The 21371-nt window shown below is 24.0% G+C and overlaps 1 protein-coding gene across 2 annotated transcripts in view; it reads right to left on the bottom strand.

Annotated features, from left to right (window-relative positions):
- The window catches only part of LOC112591352, a 130480-nt gene that overhangs the window by 8918 nt on the left and 100191 nt on the right, over positions 1-21371 (bottom strand). For both annotated transcript variants that reach the window (XM_025335143.1, XM_025335144.1), the window contains exons 3-4: positions 18676-19430; positions 13152-13374 (exon numbers count right to left, since the gene is read on the bottom strand). In XM_025335143.1, coding sequence (XP_025190928.1) covers positions 13152-13374; positions 18676-19430 — 978 coding nt within the window. The remainder of the gene's footprint in view (positions 1-13151; positions 13375-18675; positions 19431-21371) is intronic.

Raw genomic sequence — 21371 nt, 5'->3', positions numbered from 1 at the left:
TTAAATTTTGCAGAAACATCTAAAATTTGCCTTTTTTTCAGAAATATTATTCATTTTTCATTTCAGCACCATTTTTCACTATTACTCTATTATTAGGAAAACACGATTAAGATGTTTAGACTCAATTATTCTGTTTATCGTCAAACGAACATTACGACCCACCATTAGGACGAATAACAATAATCGCATAATCCTCACAGAATGGATATTGTGTAAATTCTTATTTTTTTATTATTATTCCGTTAAACATGTTTAATAATATTTTGGTGAATATCAGATTATTTTGTGAAAATATTCATGCAACGAAGATTAAATATTATGGATATTAACTGCGTGATGATGTTACATAATTGTTTATGATCGTATTTTCTAAGCTCAAAGTAACAACTGCCATACTCATGCCTAATATAGTTTATACTATTTTAAAGCTAACATTTAGTTACTATTTTGACAGCATTCAATTTTATTATTATTCAATGTTCAAGAATAAAATTCAACCAATACGCAATATAAAATTAATATCTCTTTAAAAATGAAAGCAATTACTATTTTGATTATAGATACCTACTTACTATTTTATATTAAATGAAATATTTGCATTGTTGTTCAAATTTTAAACAATAAATAAAGTTGAAACTTGGATTATAAGTTTATAACAATAGATGAAGTGTAAAATGTTCTTAAAGTTAAGATATTGAATAATTATGCATAATTACTTTAAGTTTTATAGTTGTTTTTATAAAGATGGAAGTAGACAAAAATCATTACATGGTTTTCATAAACTTTAAATCTTGGATTAAAAAATCACTTGGAATTACAAATACACCATTTCATTCCATCATCATGGACGAGGTAGATACATGAGGAAATTGTGTGTTTTGCTTATAACTGTATGTTAGTTTAACTTGACATTGAACAAAATACAAATTTATTTTTGAGAAGTATAAATCATTAACGTGTGACTCATGTATATGTACTAGACATTATTACTAAAAGTAAACGGTACAATAATAATAATAATTCATTCATCTAACTTTAAGCTCAAAAAAAATTATAAATTATTTTATTTTTTTCATTAGAAAAACAATACTAAGTAGAAAGTGGCTAATAAAAGACCAATGGCTATTTTATAATTATTCAGCTAGTTATAAATTATTATATGACTTAAAAATGTCTAGGTTGATTTATTCAATAGTTTTAATAAAATAATAATATTCATTTATTTTTTTTTTTTTTTACGTTTCCTCAATTTAATTTTAATGAAAATTTATTGATTCAAACGTTGATCACAATATTTTATTAATGATCATTGCTTGTAATTATTGAGTGTCAATTTATTTAAAACTAAGAATAATTGTCTGACCTTCGTGGATGAGGAATCATAAATTTAATGATTTTGAACGAATCAATTTTTTATCCAAATATCAAAAACAGAGTTATGTTTTGTATTGTATAATACTTGTGATCTTAGCGGTAATAATTTTTTTTTTCAATGTTTATTTAATGTTCGTTTGATACTTTGATACTCTATATTAATTATTCTAGTAAAAAATACATACTTGTACAATATAACATGGCTCAGTTGATAATATAATATAAAATCAAGATGGCATTGGGATTTAATAGACCCAATAATCTGTATCTTGAAGGTAATTTATCTGAATATTTTAAAGCGTTCTTTGTGAAACAAAAATATATTTGAAAGCCTTATTAATTATTATGGATTGTAATGTTTGAAGCTTTACAGCTTCTAACCAAGAACAATGAAAGAGAGTTGGTTGGCATAATATTCAAATAATTAGAAAAAAAAAATGTATTCCGAAAACAAATTAAATTATTGAACATTTAAACTTCTTTAGTCGTGAAAATTTTATGAATAGTAAACTAATCTAAAAAACAAAACTAATTAAAGGTAACTTTATAAATTTGATAAAGCTGAAAACAAAATATTGAGAGCATAAAATTTTTTAGGAAGTATTTGATGAGGAAATTCTTTCAAAATTATTAAGAAATAATGTACCATTAAAAAAAATGGTATTGCATCTATTGTCAATCAGTCGAAAGTGCAGAAAATAATAAACGGATACTTAATTAAATAAATTAATCAAATAAAGCGGTCTATGAAGTTAAATACAAAAATAGGGAACCAAATTTCAGAATTAAAATAGTTCATGGAAAAGAAATAAGTCAAACAGAAAATTGTGAAAAGATAGTAATTTAAATAAACATTGAATAAGTAAAACGAGTAATTTATTTGATAATATGACGAAATTTTGATATTGCGTAAAAAAATGTCCAGTATACGGTGTGTAAGTGCGTTTTATAAAAACTGTAATAAAAATCATTATATAGCAGGTATGCGTAAAAATAAAAAACAGTATACTGAAAAATACACGAAAAATAAAAGTTGAAAACAGAAAAAAATAGAATATGTTTTTGGTGAAATTTATTCATAAGTTCTTTTTTATTAAAATTAAATGGTGTAAAATATTTAATGCGTATGGCAAAAATATAAACTTAAAGTTGGATGGTGGAGCTGAAATAAATATATTATTAGAAAAAGATTGTATAAATTTTGGTTTTAAAAAAATTGAATTAAATATAGAAAAATAATATTAGCAAAGTAAGTTTAAAATTGAACTTTTAGGAGAAATCAATGCATTGTTAATATTCGGTGGTAATAAAAGAAATAATCACAATAATAATAATTTGTTATCTTTTTTGGTTGGGCAACATAAATATTTTTTTTTAGGTTAAACAGGCTTATCGTACTAAGTTGCGAAAAATAATGAATGAAAGATAAAAATAAAATCATCAGGATCTATTGTACTCGTATAACTATGAATAATATTATTGTGGTATTTATTTTGAGTTTTTTTTTTTTTTTTTTTTTTTTTAAGGGGGTCTGATAAAAGCATTAACAGGACGCAAGTTGAATATAATTTATTTTTAGTTGACGAACGTAATGAAAAAGTAACTACTTTAAATCTAAGATTTTTTTCTCAAAATATTATTTTTACTTAGACATATTTTTCTTTTTAAGTCAAATGGTATAATTTAAAAACTTTAATACGGCTATTTTAAAGACTAGAATAATATTATTTTTTCAAATGTTTATAGATTGTAAAAATTATTATAAAGATTTTATTGAGATACCTTAAGAAAATCTCAACCATAGCTAAAATAAAAATAAATAATTATATGTTACTCGGTCACTTTTGTGATTTGTCTATAGTTTAGTTCATATCATATTAATATAAGATTATTTCTCAAGCGAAAATGTCCATAAGATAGTAAGATTAGTATTTACTTTACTTTGATTATTGATCATGACCATTTATTTTTTTTTGCCTATTTATATTTCATTATAATAAATATCTTGATATACTTTTGAAAATAAATATAAATGTATTTGTTCAATTCACTATTTTATTAATTAAAAATGTATTGAGTAGCTAATTGGCTTAATAATAATATATGGAGTGAGTTTAAAAAATTGTTTTTTAACATACTTTAATTAAACAGATTAAATGTGATAAGACGGTTTATTTTCTTTTTTTTCTTACTATCAAGTTGACGATGAAATAAAAATATTTTTCTGCAGGCCGCTGAAGATTCTAGTCCATTTAAAATGAATGGACAATGGAACGGGTAATTCACATGAACGAGAGATAAAAAAATACAAAATAAAGCGATGGCCACCATTGTGGTTCTTAAATAGCTAGTGATATCAGTAGAAACTCGGAAGGTAAAATCGTTTTGACTGAATATATTACGTCAGTACCTTATAAATGAAATAAAATTTTACAGAAGAGATTATATATTTTGCACTTTCAATTTGTAAAATATGGATTACTTAAATTCTTCGTATATTATTTTATTTATAATTGTAGTGGAGACTCAATATTACATAACGTTTCGATAATTACACAAATACACTTATTTTTTCTTCTATTTTAGTAATTAATTGATTAAAAAAAATAACATTTTGGTGTTGATAATCAAGATTAAAAAATGATAATACTAAACAATCTACCAAAATAATTATTTTATTTCTCATTACTATAGAAACATTTTGAAGCGATAAAAATACTAACCAATGAATGTAAATATCATATAATATTTTATGTAGGTGTCAGTAAATTGTACTATATATAAGATATAAATGATAAGTTACTATAATAATTAGACTGTTGCCATTTTTTAAAAATTGATTGTATAATACAATTTTTATTTTTTCAGATGAAATTAGTAAACTGCATGTATTCTACGAATCAATATATGTCAAAAACATTGAATTAAATTTAATTATCCATACTGAATTATTGCTAAACAGCGTGAACATGTTCACGATACATATAACCTATCCTAACGAAATATTTTGAAATAATATTAGATCTAAATGATTTGTGCATATTTCCAATTTTACTAATACTATGAATAATAATAAAAATACTAAGTCTATGTTTGCTATAAATATTCCAATATATTATAAATCAATAAAACAAATTAAATACTACTCAGGATCCAAATAGTTAAGTTCATGTTTAAAAATAATTTTATTCAGTCGTTATTTAATTATTTTGCTTGTTCAACTTTGTAGGTGTTTCTTGTAAAATAGTTACACTCGATAAGTAAATAATTTTCATTAGGTACTCGTTAAAATAAACCATCTATAGTTGACAAATAACCTTAATTTACTATAAATTCTATTATTATTTGTCTAATGAAACATGTTGTACACGATAATGTGTAAGCTTGATAAGTGATGAATCCAAATTTACTCAACCTAACCTTAAATTAAGATCAATACACCAATGACAAGCAAGATCGGTAAATGTTCATGAATCCAATTACTGAGTTTATAGCCATTGTAATTAGTTGTAAATTGTAATGGTGGCAGAAATATCGATTTTAATAAATAGCGGATAGTTTGAGACTTATTTCTAGGAGTAATTTTACCAACTGAATTTGGTGGTCAATTAATAACGACGGTTTTATAGATTCACCTTCTAAAACACCACGTTATCGAGTTAGAGTAAAACTATTACACACTTTCAATTTCTAAAACCTTTCCTTTTATTTTTCATATGAATTGTAATTGAATTGAATACATTTGTTTTTCTATGCTTACCACACTTCCTAATGCGTATAAATAAATTATAAAAAATGATAATAATTTATAATAATTGTATTAATGTAAGCCATAGTATTTTTAATTTATTTCATGTTCAAAGTCATAAAATGTTATAAATAATTAGATTGAGTTATGGTTTTAAATATATAACATTATTTTTTAATTACTTATAGTTAATAAAACCATAAATGTGCATAAGTTTATCACACTAAGAATACTTCGTTATAACTCCATGTAAAAATGCTAAGTTAAAAAAATTAAAATAAATAATGATTAAATTTTTAAAAGACGTGATATTTTATAAAAAGTAAGTAAAATGCTATTTTATAATATTACAAATATCTATTACGACAAATAAGATCAATTATAAAGTTAAATACTTAGTCAACATATTATTTATAAATTATTAATCACGAAAAATACTGTAGTAGTTACTTATTCGAATTTATTTAAGTATAATTACACGTTACACATCCTGTCAAGTAGCCATGGTATAATGTAAATCATAATAACGTTAAAATTTAAAATTGTTAGGCTTTTACATAAATCTTATATGTATTTGTATCATTTAAAACATAGACATAAAATATACATTACATTATTTTTTTATATATTATTTACCAATCACTGCCGCCGCAATGAGAGTAATGGGGATGGATAAGCAGTGAATCAGGGGACACATGAATATATGCTATTCTACGATATTTTCGTTGTTGTACACAAAATTGATTTTAAAAGTACTTGAACACTTTTGGTTATAACTTATAACTTTTAATAATAAATTAATTTAAAATAAAAATATAAACATTAATAATTAAAAAAATAATTAAAATTATTATATGATAACTTATGGTAATAGGTGGCATGATTAGCAATGAATTATTAACTTTGAATTAAGCTTGGAAATATTTTTTTCAAAGTAAATATAATTCTCAAAAGGTTATAACATTAATAGAATATACGACTAAGGAGTATACTTAAGTACTGATTGCTATTTTTTTTTTTTTACACTTCTAAATTATTATTCATTCTTTTAGTGGGTTGTAATGTACTATTGGGGATTCACTTAATTAGGTATGCCCCTCATTTATCGGCTTGTATTTCATTTGTATAAATTTTATTTTAGTTCCAAAATGATTTAACGCATACCTCTGTTAAACCTTAAAAAATTAATTTTAATAAAAATGACATGAGATATCTATACATTTTAACTAAGAATAAAAATAAATAAGCTTAAAATTGTTTAGGTCAATATAAATAGCTATTTCAAATTTAAGTAAACGTAGAAATATTTGTGTTTATATTAGAACGAATCGATAGTCATACGATATTATATATTTTATTATTCAAAAAATATATTAATATTATCAAGCTATTAAAATCAAATGATTCAATAATAAAATAATAAATTATTTTTATGGTGATATTTGAAATCGATTATTTTGTTAAAAAATTTTAAGTGAAATCGTTCAATCTTCAATTACGGATTTAAATGAAATTGATATTGTGTATAATTCAATCATGAATTTTAAATAATAACATTTTATTTTAAAACAATTATTTTCAATTAAAAATAATAATAAACATAAGAACGACACAAACTAATATAACACCAATACAATATAAGGTAGGTATTGTGATTAATAAATTAATATTTATTTTTTTTTATACATAACTTAAACGTCATAAAATACTAGCTAGTACCTACTTATTGCATTGTAAAAAAAAAAAAAAAAAACTAAACGTTATTATTTAATGCTTTGTGTACCTAATATTTAGATATTAGTAATTAACAATGAGATACAACGACGTAATGATATTAACATAATTTATTTTTCTATTCTGCGTAACAATATTACAAGAACATTTATCATTTAAAAATAAGTTATAATTCGACAATAATTAACAAATTTGAATTAATCAGGTATATTGAACTGTATTAGTAAAAATTCCACTTCTACACAAGTATTAAATTTAAAGAGTAGAATTAAAAAATTAGTTATAAATTGTTTTTAATTAAATCAGATTAATTTGTATATAATATCATTATGTTAAAAAAAAGTATCATTACAAAACCGTGTATACGTGCAAAACGAGGTCATTTATTGTGTCGCGACTTTAATTTTGTCTTTATACGAGGAAAATGCGATAAACGTGGTATTTATGTATTTAACGTAAAAGGTCATATCCATTTTAAGTCATGAGAAAAAGGACTGGACAGCTATTGCTGGACGTAGCGGTCGGGAAAGTTAGTTCTGTAAAACACGCGAATCGAGTATCATAATATATATATATATATATATATACGAGTATATACACACACCACGGGTCGGTGATGGTCTCTGGAATATATTATTATATTCTCATGTGAAGTAATTCAAAGGACGAAACACTCGAGTTACTGGCTGGCTAAATATTTAGTATTAATAATCGTCTTTTAAAACGGAGCAAAGCTAATTAAATATTTATCTAAGCATCTCGTTGATAGCGCCCGCTGGTGATTGTTTTTTTTTACTTTTCACTCGGAGGGTCAAAACGAGAATAGTTTCGGTCTATTTATTTATATTTCAAGAAAAAAAAAACAGAAAGCCAATTACAAAGACCACCGCAGGAGGGCCGTCGGGTATGGCAACGCGTATTATTTTTCAAACCTCGGCCCAACTGTCCGGTCCTTTTGTTACTATCATACTATCACCTTCCACCTTTGAACCACATCCATATAATTTTACCACCACATGAATGTTTATCAACTATACTTAATCATTTACTTTTACCGTGATCGGTACCCTAAGTTATTATTCTTGTTCCGTTTGATGTAAATATAAAAAAAATATAAAAATATAATTAAATATTGTGGGCGCTTACGTACTCCCTATGAATATAAATGCAATTACTTGATAGTCTAGTGTCGTTGCACCACTCTGGAAGTCGGGCGTTCGGCGTCTAGCAATATGTTTTCACGTTAAGAGAATACAATAAACGTCGGAAACAATCAGCTCCATCCAATGGAAGACTCCAATTTGTAGTGTGGTACATATATAAGTTTGTACGTGTTAGCGTTTGTGTGCATACGTGCGAGTAGACTGGACCGTGGTCTTGCGTTAAAACAACTCTACATAATATGCGAACGACAACGATATACAATCGTAATGCGACGACAAACGATTAATTGACTCTAGACGCGAGCGGGGTTAATAGTTTTTAAAAAGGATCAATTTAAAATCGCGCGTCATGTAAGACAAAAAAAAAAAAAAAAAACAAAAATTGAAATGATTGGTCAGACGCACGCAATGTGTGAACGGGGGAAAAAAAAGTATAAACAATGTAATGAGAAGGAAATTTAATGGAACGTAAACACGCTGGAGACGAGCTTTAAAGAAATGTTTTGTTCGTCTGCCCGTGATGCGGCGGCGCACACGAAATGTGCACGCGTAAAATAATGACAAAAACACATATTCATTCACTCACACACACACGGAGTGTGCCAAAGACGACGAGCGGTGTAAATAATAAACGACTAAAATAACACTTAAAAATATTGTGTTTGCTTGCGCGTGTGTGTATGTGTTTGAGTTTTTTGATTCAAATTTAGTGTAAAATTGAATGCGATTATATGACTTGACCGCGTATACCACGGTACAGTATGAAAAAATCACTGGTTGCTCAAACCGACTTTGATCTTGTATAGTTTCATTAATTTACTACAATAAAAACGATGTATTTTTTGAAACATAACATAAATTTACAAGATTAAAATTTCACGTTACTTTTTGTTATTTTACTATTATATTTCCTTGCTCTGGTATACGATGATTCGATTAAAATTTTCATAATGTTTCATGATTTAATTCTACACTTTTTGTTGATTCCCACCACTGAGATTATGCTGCGTTCAATCATTATACCTTATAACGAGTACAGTTGAACAGTCGACGCTATTGTCGTTTGTCACTGAAAATTTGAGTGGTAAAAATACCTATAGGTACGTATGTTAAATTATGTAATGCCTACAATGCTATAATAATTATGTTTTCAATTCGGAATAGAGTCGATGTAAAAAATTACGAGAATGCTCAAAGGGTCTGAATATCATTGGCGTAGCCAGGAGGCTGAGGTTTCTAACCACCCCCCCCCCCCCCCGGAAATATTAAGAAAATTAAAAAATTATTTTAATTTATTATATAAAATGTTGGTATACTACATTAAATCAATATGTGATAAGGGTTATAGAAACCAAAATCTAAATAAAATTTCAGTATCTGTATGTTACACTTATGAAAGAAACTAAGTGAACCATCGAGATGTAAAAATTGATCAGCCACGCCACTGGTATAAACTATTTTACATAGACGAAAAACTAATTGGTTTTTGTATGTATTAATTATAATAATGGTAATTTTGATTATGGACTGTCATGTTTACGTTTCGTTTGCATACTAAATTAGTGTATTTACTTAATATATTTATTCTTCATTTTATATCATATTGTTAAAATATTATATTCGTACAATATGTGATTATATTGTATTAGAAATGTTGAACTGATTCAATGGATATATATATCTATAAATAATATATGTATTTTATTTTTATTTTATCTCCAAATCACATAAATCAAACAGATAAAACGGGGCGAGTGGTTTTTATTCTTCATAATTTATTAGGTAATGGATCTTTACACGTTTCGTATAGGCCAGAAACTATATCGATCGAATTTCAACCTTTCCGTATACTCAAATATATTCACCATTTTAGCGATGCCATATTTCTTTAGTGTAAAACGTAAAGAAATATAAATGCATAGTTTCACATTTTATGTCATGGCTGCATTTTAGTATGACTTTGCGGGCATCTATTTTTGTCACGTTAAATTATTTTCTTTATATCTATGTGGCTATGAAACGCACTTTATTATGATGGCTTTTACTTGAATAAGTTTAAGAAAAATTTTCGATTTCAGAAATATTATTTTAGAAATAACCAAAATAAAAATGTTATACGTCAACTGACTTTCGTCAAAATAAGAACCCATATTATTAATGAATATTAAATTCACATGAACACACTCATGTAGTTTTAAATAATGAAGTTAATTTAAATTATATTAATCGGTTCCAGCTGTTATTAAAACTTTAACATGTGAGGAAATTTAAATGATAAAATGAAAGTAACTAAAAATATAGTAGAAGTATAATATATAATATGTGTACAATTACATATTTCTTACTGTATTATTTAAGACGTTTTGCATTTTAAATTTTAATTGATATTAAAACATATTAACTATATATTTGTGTAACTATATATTGTGTTTATCACTTTTTAATATTCAATATTGTTATGGTTTCAAAAAATTTATCAATAGTTACAGAACTCAATGAATTTAAAAATTTAACTTCTTTTGATCACCATTCAATGCCTTACAAACTGAAAACATAATTATATTACCTTAGAAATACTAATTTTGATTGTTAATAAATTTGAATATTTATATGGTCCGTTTCTAAAATAAGTGAGTTTTAGTTATTCAATGTTTTGTTTTATTTTTAATTTTAATAAATCTACAAAATTATCGATTATCATTAAATTATAATGCCCCACATACAGTTTGATTTGAATAATATATTTTGATTGATAAAAAAAAAAAAAAAAATCAATAATATTTTACTCTATTTTTACACGTTATTTAAATAAAGTTATTTATAAATCATTAATTTTATTTAATTTTATTATTTTTCTCAGGTGAATAATTCCAAAATCCTTATTGTTTTTGTTTAAGCTTGCCTAAAAATATTATCACATGTAAAAAATTTGGAAATATAATTTATTTGTACGTTTTTCAGTGTGCGGTATCGTTTTTAACACCAGAGATACTAATTTAAAATTGTTCCATAGAACCTTCATAAAAATTTAAAATGATAACAATTAAATTTTGTTTTTTTTAATGCATAAAAATAGTTGACGCTATACAATGATGTACTTAGTCGAAACATTAAAAATATGAATGATAAAAAATTCTGAAAGAATATACTATTCATTAATTCTTATAATATTTTATTTCAAAATATTACTAGCAAAAGTATTATTTTTATATTTACTTATTGTTCTATAATATTAAGCCATGCAAGTACAAGTACAATTTATTAACTTGATTAATATTGATAAACTGTGGTCGATAATTTTAATGATTTTTCATCATTTTTAACGTTTAAGTAGTATCTATTAGCATATCAATCATTAATTATTAAATACTACTGACTTAAAAGCATTCAAAATAAAAGTAAATATTTTATTACAAATTAATCAGAGAGTAAGCAGTTACAATATAACTTTAAAATTTTAAATGATGTTATCTCTTAGATATATAATTGTTGGTGTCCACACAATTCTTCTTCTCCCCCCCCCCCCCTTGTAATTTATGAAACCCATTAACCATTTGTTGATAATCATTCAACAAGTAACCTAAATCTAATTATATATTTTTTAGTAATTATAATGTGCCCAAAATATCCTGAGATAGGGACGTTGACATCATAAAATTCTAAATTCAACCTTCAATAAATACCTAGAACGTTTGTGTTCAATCAATTTTACCAGAAAAATACTATATTAAACTTCTTATTAGAATTAATTATTTGTAATAAGTTTAGGTTCGAAGTTAAATGTTCTTTACAACTTGTAATTTTTTTAGATAAATATAATTCTATACTAAATATTCTAATAATATAATATCTATCTATTTAAAATGTCATTCTTTGATTTTCAAAAAATTAACGACAGTAGTATATGAGCATTTATTGGATCTTTAGATTAGTTTTATATTATTCTAAACATTGACTTAAGATAGCTGCAAATATCCTATTTGATGATTTTCATCCATACATTTTTGGATTTATGCCAGAATTTACTTTTTATGATTCAACATTTTCTTCTGGTATTGTCAAAACCTTGAGTGTATACTACTTCAGAAAAATAAAAAAGGCTAACAGTAAATTTGCATTATTTCATAACGTAGATACTAAATTATAACTATTTTTCATTATTAAGAGCTCAATTCAAATTTTAATCAAATGAAACATACAGAGTGAATTTAAATATCACTTATGAAAGCGCCCATTATTCCTAGAACTTTGTTAAGGACAATAATTATCTAGTAAATTTTTGTTCTATGGTAAGTGTTCTTTCGACAGTCGATATATCTTTAATGATTATTTTTTTTCTGCATATTACTGTTTCTAAATATTGAATGACACAAATAATTTGGAATAAACAACACTTATCTTTAAATTTTTCTAATGAAAATAAATGTGATATTTAGTTGTACTTTTAAAGTAGTTTGAGATGTGTGTTATAATTAAAACTTATCTAGATAGTTTTCATAATTCGAGATTACAGCACTAATAAATATACATAATTAACTAATCTATTACTCTAAGTATAAAATATTATTATATCTACGATCTACCACAAACGTTAGTAAAAAAAAAAACACACATTTGTTTTCTGTATACTTTAGTAGCATGTGGTCTTCCAAATATCAACGTGAGGATTTCGATGTCAAACAGTTCGAAAAAGGCTTATGCATAAAATCAATCGTTTAAAAAAATTTTAGTTCTATGAAATAATTATACAAATAAATAATAAAACTTTATAGCCAAAAATACTATTGCTCTTGTAAATAAATATGTGCTATATTTTTAAAATATAATAGTATCTGTTTTTAGAATACAGTTGTACAATAATTATAATAAAAATTATGTAAAACATGGCAAGGATAATCTATATTATAGTAATAACAAAAAAAAAAAAAAAAACAAACTACAAAACATTCCATAAATTATTTAACTTAAAAACCACAAAACAAATAACGAATTTTTATAGTCTATGCTTCTCTACTTCAGTTAACTACTCTAACAAAAATAATTAAATATCAAATCTATGAAATAATTTCACAAAATATTTTTATTTTTTTTTTAATTGCTACATTTTTTTTTTTTAAGAATTGTCTACCTACCAGCTTCTGTATCGGTTTTGTCATCATCGTCTGATGGTAAGCCAGTAGCTCTCATTTCTTCGTCAGATATATCTAGTTTATCTGTCTCTGAATCCATCTGATCCATTTCGGTCGGTGGATCTGGTAAGTCAAATGAATATCCTGCAGGTGCTATGGTCCTCTCTTCTTCCGCTTCAGAAAGAGTCGGCGGTGGTGGCCATGATGATTCTTGACCTGTTGAACCCTGTAACATGCTCTTTTAAATTAATGGTAACAAAGACAAAATGATTAAAAACAACTTGTAAAATATCCAGATATTACGTACATAATATATAATGATATGCTCAATAATATTATATTTTCAAGATAAATAAAAAATATATTTCACTCAGACGACTTTCAATAAAATAGTATATAACTGAATAATTGCCAAGAATATTTAAAATATTTGTAGTTTCATTCATTTGTATAATTGTGAATAAACAAATAAGCGCTTAGACAGTAAAGCAATAAAACGTTATAGGAAATGAATAATTTGTAGAAATATTATAATGCTGTTAACAGTCAAGTTATGTCTATAATTTACTGGAAAAAGGAAAAATATTTATTTGGAGTTTTTGTTCAATTAAAACACCTATTAGTGTTGAATGATACAGGTATGTAATTATCATATTATGTTCATAGTTTATTTTTAGTATAAAAACAATAAATGATAGATTATTTATAAGAGTTAAAATTTTTAAATTACATAACGTATTTTATTAAGTTCCTTTAATCAATTATATGTACATAATTCCATATAATATTGATTGCTAAGTAATACAAATTTATTTGTTAAATTAAATTAAAAAATATAATTTTTAAATTTAATTTATTGACTTTAGATAATATTATTGAGTATATATAGTATATGTATATACTCAATGATAATACATACAACCATCAATCAGTTGTAAGTTATATTTTATTTTTACCTAGCCGTATTCAATTTTATATTATTATAAATTTAGTGTGATTGATCATTTTTTTTTTTTTTTACACGGAATACTTTTTATTCGTAAATCAATAGTATTTTTTATTAAAATAAACCTAAAAATATGATAATACTAAATTATTTTAAAACTTAATATTTTTGAATATTTAACTTAATTTTAGCCTATTTTTACATGTTATAAATGTTGAGGTGTTTTAAAGGCTTATTATGTAATAGTAATTGTATTAATGGATCAATGTATTATGAATTATACCACGATAAAGGTTAAATAACTTGACTCTAGTAGTTCAATCATCCTTTAGTGACGTGTTCCTTATAGTGAATATTTCTGGTAATGAAGCATAAATGGTCTTAAAGTGCCAAATAATTTAACATCTTTGTAGGCTAATAAACTTTGAATTTGAAGCCTTTATTTAAAAAAAAAAAAAAAAAAAAAAAAATTTAACATCTAAGGTTAGGTACCTATTATTTATATTAAAGCAAGTTTTATTCGAAATTGCTAATATATCAGCTTAATGTATGTCCTTAAATGTTTAACTTATTAGTTGTAAAACTAAATTTTAACCACCAAATCATACAAAAATATTATTTTAAAATTAGTTTCTATTTTATTTCATTCATTATTGAACACTTAACAAACAAAAATAGATATTTCATGTAATGTAGAAAAATATCGATTGTTAATTTTTGAATAAATTGTTCTAATTTTATATTATTGATTTTTTCTCAATTTTCTTATGTATATGTTTACTTTAGATGACTATACTAATTAAATATGTGATTCATTTTAGATTGAAAATATAATGATAATTATTTAGTTAATAATTTTATATTTTATATAATTGTCATTTTTTGTTTAGAATCCGTCATCGTTTTTACAATACACAGATGCCGAATACATCTCGTTAAATAAGTAACTAAAGTGTATATTTTGAATTGGAATTTAAAAATGTATCATTGCATATAGAGTTGTTTAATGATTTTAAAAATGCATTGTTAACATTTTAACTTAAAATATTTATAAACAAAAAAATGTATATATTGAAATACTTTAATTATTAACTTTGAATGTGTTTTGGGTATAATTGTGGATCTAGTTAGTACTTTAAAGAGATTAAAATTAAACTGTTCTGTATTTTTTTTTTTAAATTAGGAAAATCATACAAAACATTTTCCCACTAAATCAGAATTTGACTAAATTTATTCTCTGTTTTGTTATAAATCAAAAACGAATAATCATAGAAACTTGATATTTTCACCAAGTATTTATATTATAATAATTATTTTATATATATAATATATCTATGGTATTATGTTCAATAAATTAAAAACAAAACAATTTTCATGTCGATAAAAAAATTATAAATAAGTAAACAAGATTGAAAATATGATATAAGGTTCCAATAAGTGGCTCATTTCCTAATTCTATAATATTGATATTGATATTATATATCAATGTCACAATATTTGTAAAATCAATTCATCGTTCCAAGTATGGGAAAATTTTAATTTTTACTTAAAATCAATTTTCGATAAAATCAGTTTTGTATTTTTATGTAATTATAAAACTAATAGATAAAACTAATAGTATATAGAAACTTGTTTTGTTCACAAAATATCTGAATTTTAATTTCTTTAACATAAAGTTATTCATCACAAGTGTAATATATGATTGTTGGAATACTATATAATATAGTATATACTATATTTTAGTTTATTGTCATGCATCCCATTATAGCAAGCAACTTAGGTTTTTGAGTTTTTCTATTTTTTTTCCAGTTCTATTATTGATTATACTGATACGTAAATGATGTACGTAAATTTGACGTAGAATAAACAAACAATGCATAAACCGAGCTTAATCCAAAAATAAAACGATGCGCATTGTTTTATAAAAATGGTAGAAATGAAAAATAATGATGCGTAAATAATACACGGCCACTCAATAATATTTTAAACACATTTAGACTAATTTTAAGTTATTTATAGGAATTTAAATTTTTTTTTTTTATTATTGACTTTTTATAAATTTTGGTAAAAATGTTTTTCAAACTAAAAACTTAAAAAATATAATACCTAATAATTGTATTTGTGTCGTTCTGAAAATAGCAAAAATAAATAGACATAATTGTATTATTTTTCATTATTTAATATTTTTATTTTTAGGAAATTATGAATTTTTTTAGGTAAAAATATAAATATACCCTTTATGATTTTAATTATTTTATAGTAGTTCATTCAATAGTATGTAGTATGTACTTGAAGCGTGTCTATACTATATTCTGTATATTATTATTTTGTATATGACACGACATTTTCAAAAAAATTTAGATATTTTCAATTTTTTCACACCTTTCTGCAGTAAATGTTATAGATTTATAAATTAGTATAACAATAGAATATAATATTACATTAGAATTTCTATTGAATATATTATAATACATGCAATATTTTGTAACTGTTTTTATGTAATATATATGCAAAGGCAAATAATTAAATATTTTAATATTAAATTCAAATTTAACTCATCCATTGCAGTTATTTAATGATGAAAACTGGAAATAATACAATATATTAACAATTTAATTTACAGTGTTTTATTATTTTTTAGTCGTCTTAATTTTCATTAAATTGTCTTTTTAATTAATTGAAATAACCAAAGAGTTAACTATTCATTTTACACAAAAAATTAAATTCTAGAATACAAATATAAGTAATCATAACAACTAAATATATTTTGTGTTTATTACACTAGGTGGATGAATTAAATAGATAATTATAATTGCATTGGTATCATAATAGAAAAAATAAAAATTAATTTGAAATGTTTAATTCAAAAATTGTTTTCTTTTAAAGTCATTACTGACTTACAGGATGTAATATTGTTATAAAAGAGACAATTTCCAAGAATATTTTTATAAACCTACACTAATAAAAGAACACAAGGGTGGGTATTTCTTCTGAAACTATTATGAGTTCACAATAATATTATGATCTAGGTTTCAAATAATAATTCTTTGAAATACACACAATTTATTTACCTTTATTAGAAATGTATTGACTTAAAATTGTTTGTTTATTATTCAAGTCTAATAATAGGTATATAGTGATTGTTTTTATTTTCTACAAAATTATTAGCGTTATGATAAATAAAAATTTCAAAATTTATGTTTTTGTAGAATGTGCATACATCATACATTTAACAGATTGTATTTAAAAAAATAAATTTGTTTAAACAATTTGTTGTCCACTATTTTGTAATTTATTTAAGTAAAAATATGTTGAGAAAAACAGAGAAAGAAATGTTTTTGTTGTTCAAACTAATACAATAAATAATTCATTATAAAATTAAACATTTAAACTCTATGTATCGATACACTAAATAAATATTTAAACATCGAGTTTTATGCTTTTCGAATGATAAATTATAATTCGTGTACAATTTACCTACTAGAAATGAAAGTTAATGTTCTTTACTAATTAGAAATATTATTTTAAGCCGATTAAAAATTTAATTAAGTCAATTAAATTTATTCGTTCATTAAATATTTATAATTAGATAAATTTAAAATAAACCCAAGTCTATAATATATTTTACTTCGCGTTATTTTCTTTGTTACTTAACTGTGACTTTTATTCTGTTTCATTTCTATATTCAATTTTTCTTGCTTACTGATCAATAAAATATGAATATAGATATGAATAAAAATGAATAAACTATAACAATATTAATATATAAAAAAAAAAAAAAAAAAATTAAAATAAGTATTGGAAATTGCAATAACTAAAAAGTATTTCTTATAAGTAGTGAATATTATTTTTTTAAATGAAACTGATAAAATTGTATTATTTCATTTACAGATTTTCGTAATTTTCTAGAGAATCTTTTAGTCAATATTAACACATTATAATATCTTTATCTGTTATTCGATTGTATATTTAATTACTTTTTAGTATGTTTTAACATTTAAATTATGTTTAACTTATAAAACACATTACATATATAACAATGCTGAAAAAAATGTATTAATTATTATTTTTATTATCTATTACTTATTAGAAAGATATTCAATTGTACTTACTACTTACACATTATATATGCTTTTAGTAGTACTATACCATATATTCTTAGTACAGAAGTTAAATTCAATTAAAACTGAATTATTTCTCTTTCAATCATAATCGCAGATTGCTCAATTTTATTTTTCTCTCTCTTTCCTTCTTTTTCTTTTTATCTAACACATACTCAAATACTGTCCACTTATTTTTCACGTTAAATATATATATATATATATATTACTCGAAATAAATTTTTTTCATGGTACATTATATGATAGTTATCATAGTAAACATCATGAGTCATGACTATAACATTTGCTATAAAACACTCTTACTGCAATATCATACAGACAAATTCACACTATACTTGACAAATACGTTTTTTTTTTTTTACTTTAAATTATATTGTTATACACAATATACCATATGACATTAAATTTGTTATTACATAAATATGAATTTATTTTTAAGTGATTTATTCGTATGACTTACCGTGTCCAATGAATGCTGTTGTAGCGGCGGTGGCGGTGGTAATGAAAAGTCACTGCTTGCGTAATCGGCTGTTTCCGAATTGTCAGCATCACGATCCTTGAGCGAGCTTATTAAGGAGGAATTGCTATTACGTTTTTTGATGTTTCTGTTCCTGACTATAGCTGCAGTCTTCTCCACAGCCTGTTCACATATCCGGTTCACAGCCTCTCGCACGCTATGTATCATCGTCAAACGGTACTCAGTGTCCAATTCCGACACCTGGTATTTTGAATCGTTAGAATTAATCTTATCGACATCTCCATCTTCCTGGCTTGTACAGACTTCTCCAACGTGATGTTCATTTTTTTGATCTAACTCTTTTTCGACTTTCACAACTGATTCAACGTTATCACCAGGAGCTTTGGTATCGTCTGATATATATTTTTCATTTGGTTTTTCATTCATGTCTGATTCAACGTTTGTGTCTGATTTAACTATTATGTCCATTTCATGGTTTCCATCTGGTTTGTCGTTCAAAACTAATTTTTTAAGCTCATCAGATTTGTGTATAACTTCTGGTACTACCGTTGTAGATTCGACTGAGATCGGTACCATTATAGCTATCTTGTCATTGTCGCGTTTGATAGGTTTCGATGAATTTTCTGCACTGCCGTTATCATACGGTAACGAAGACCCTCGAAGAACACCATGCTGTCTATCTCCTGTTCCTTCTGCTGTTGATGTACTCGGTGGTATTGCGTCCCTTGAAGGGAGACCTGTAAAAAGAGAAAAAAATACAATGACAAAGTATCAAAACTATTACATAAACGTGTTTACAGTTTCAGCTGAACAAATTATACATAGAAAAAACGTAACTCATTTATTCAATTAAAAAATTAAAATTATCGTTGATTATTATTATATTGTTTATTTATTATTTTAATTGGTATTTAAAATAAAAATGTATTGTAAAAAATATTATAAATACTTAAAGCTATTGCTTTATTTTATACGAATTTGTTTTCTCTGTACTGACATATTAATTTAATTTCCATGTTGAAAATTACATCATTTTCCTTTAAAAATGTGTAAGTTTTGACTAAAAAATAACACGTTGATATTACTGATCTCTATATTTTATTGTTCTATTCATACACGAAGCATACTCGTATAATATATATAAATATATAACTAAATACAATACATAATATTAATAATCCTAGTCGAAATTTGGTAACGGTCAATGTTGGAAATGTTCAAACATTTAAGAGAGATTCTTTTTGCCAAATATTGAAGTAAATATTTGTAAACATCATAAACAATTTAATTCAGAATTTGATTTATTTGATTCCAATAACTAAAACCGTGGTTTTATGGGACAGTTGTTCGTCTAGTCTTCCTATTTTAATATCATACCCGTTTTATCATTTTGCCTATCCCGCTTTGCACCTGTTTGGCTTTCTCAGCACTTATTCATTTAATTTTAATTCAACAGGTGTATGCCATTTTATTTTCTACCTAATATTGTGTTGCAAATTTTATTTGATTTTTATTACTATTTATTTCTATAATATATTCTTTACTAATTTAAACATTTACAATGCTTTACCCCTATGGTTTTTTACTAATAGTTTGAGATCTTGCTCAAATCAACAGACTTTAGTACGACTTTCGGTTCTCAAATCTCAATCGCTCTTTTTGGTAATTAATTTTGAATGTTCACATCTTCACAATACACATTTAATTATGTATTTATAACTATATTATACAAATACAATGCAAACATTTTAAAATGCTTGTATTTCATCCGCATATTTTTTCGTTTTACTAGCTATTTTGTTATATAGTAGATTTTATTCCACATTGAAAAAATTATTAAAATTCATATTTTTTTTACACAAATTAAATTTATTCATTCCTGCATTAACTTTATTTCACATTATTATTTATTAATCATAACCGTGATATAAATAATATGTTACATGTTTATAAACTTAATATTGTCACATTAATAGACATTTTATCACGAGATTAAATTGTTTTCAACCAATTTTAGCACTGAAAAATTATTACTCATATTTATTAAATTAAAATATTTATTTATTCACTTTTTGTTTTAGTTTTACTAGCTATTATGTTAATAACTATGTATTTTATGTTTATCATAACAAATCTGGGTTTACAATGCTTATATTTATTTTCTATTTTTTAACCTAATTAAAAGTTATGCGTCAATTAGACAAAACCTAATCAATAAATAAAAATATCCATAAACTATACAATATATTATATAATAATTGATTGATATAACATTTCAAAATAATACTGTTTATTTTTCATGCAAATGAATAATAAAAATGATTCAATTTTTATCTGTTTTAATAATGTTTGTATTTTTATCATTTTTGTATATGTTTATTTACATATTTTCAGTAGTTAAGTTATTATCATCAAATGATAGTATATTTGACTGAAACTTAAAACTTATATCAAATGTTCATAATGTTTGTATGTTTTCAGATATATGTTGATATATGTTATTGTATGATTTATTTAAAACATACTTGATTAGTGATATGGTTGTTCAAGCGTGCGTAATTGTATTTAGTCGTGAGAAATTTTTGCACCTGGGACTAATGAATAGTAATACACAACAATATTAATATACTCTTTTACACATGATATGTAATATATCAAATTTTAGTTGCATGATTTAT

This window comes from Melanaphis sacchari, unplaced genomic scaffold, assembly GCF_002803265.2.
Source record: "Melanaphis sacchari strain LSU unplaced genomic scaffold, SCAv2.0 Contig132_pilon_pilon, whole genome shotgun sequence".
Lineage (NCBI taxonomy): Eukaryota > Metazoa > Arthropoda > Insecta > Hemiptera > Aphididae > Melanaphis > Melanaphis sacchari.
The sequence above is the reverse complement of the archived record's forward strand: the minus strand, read 5'-3'. Positions and strand labels throughout refer to the sequence as shown.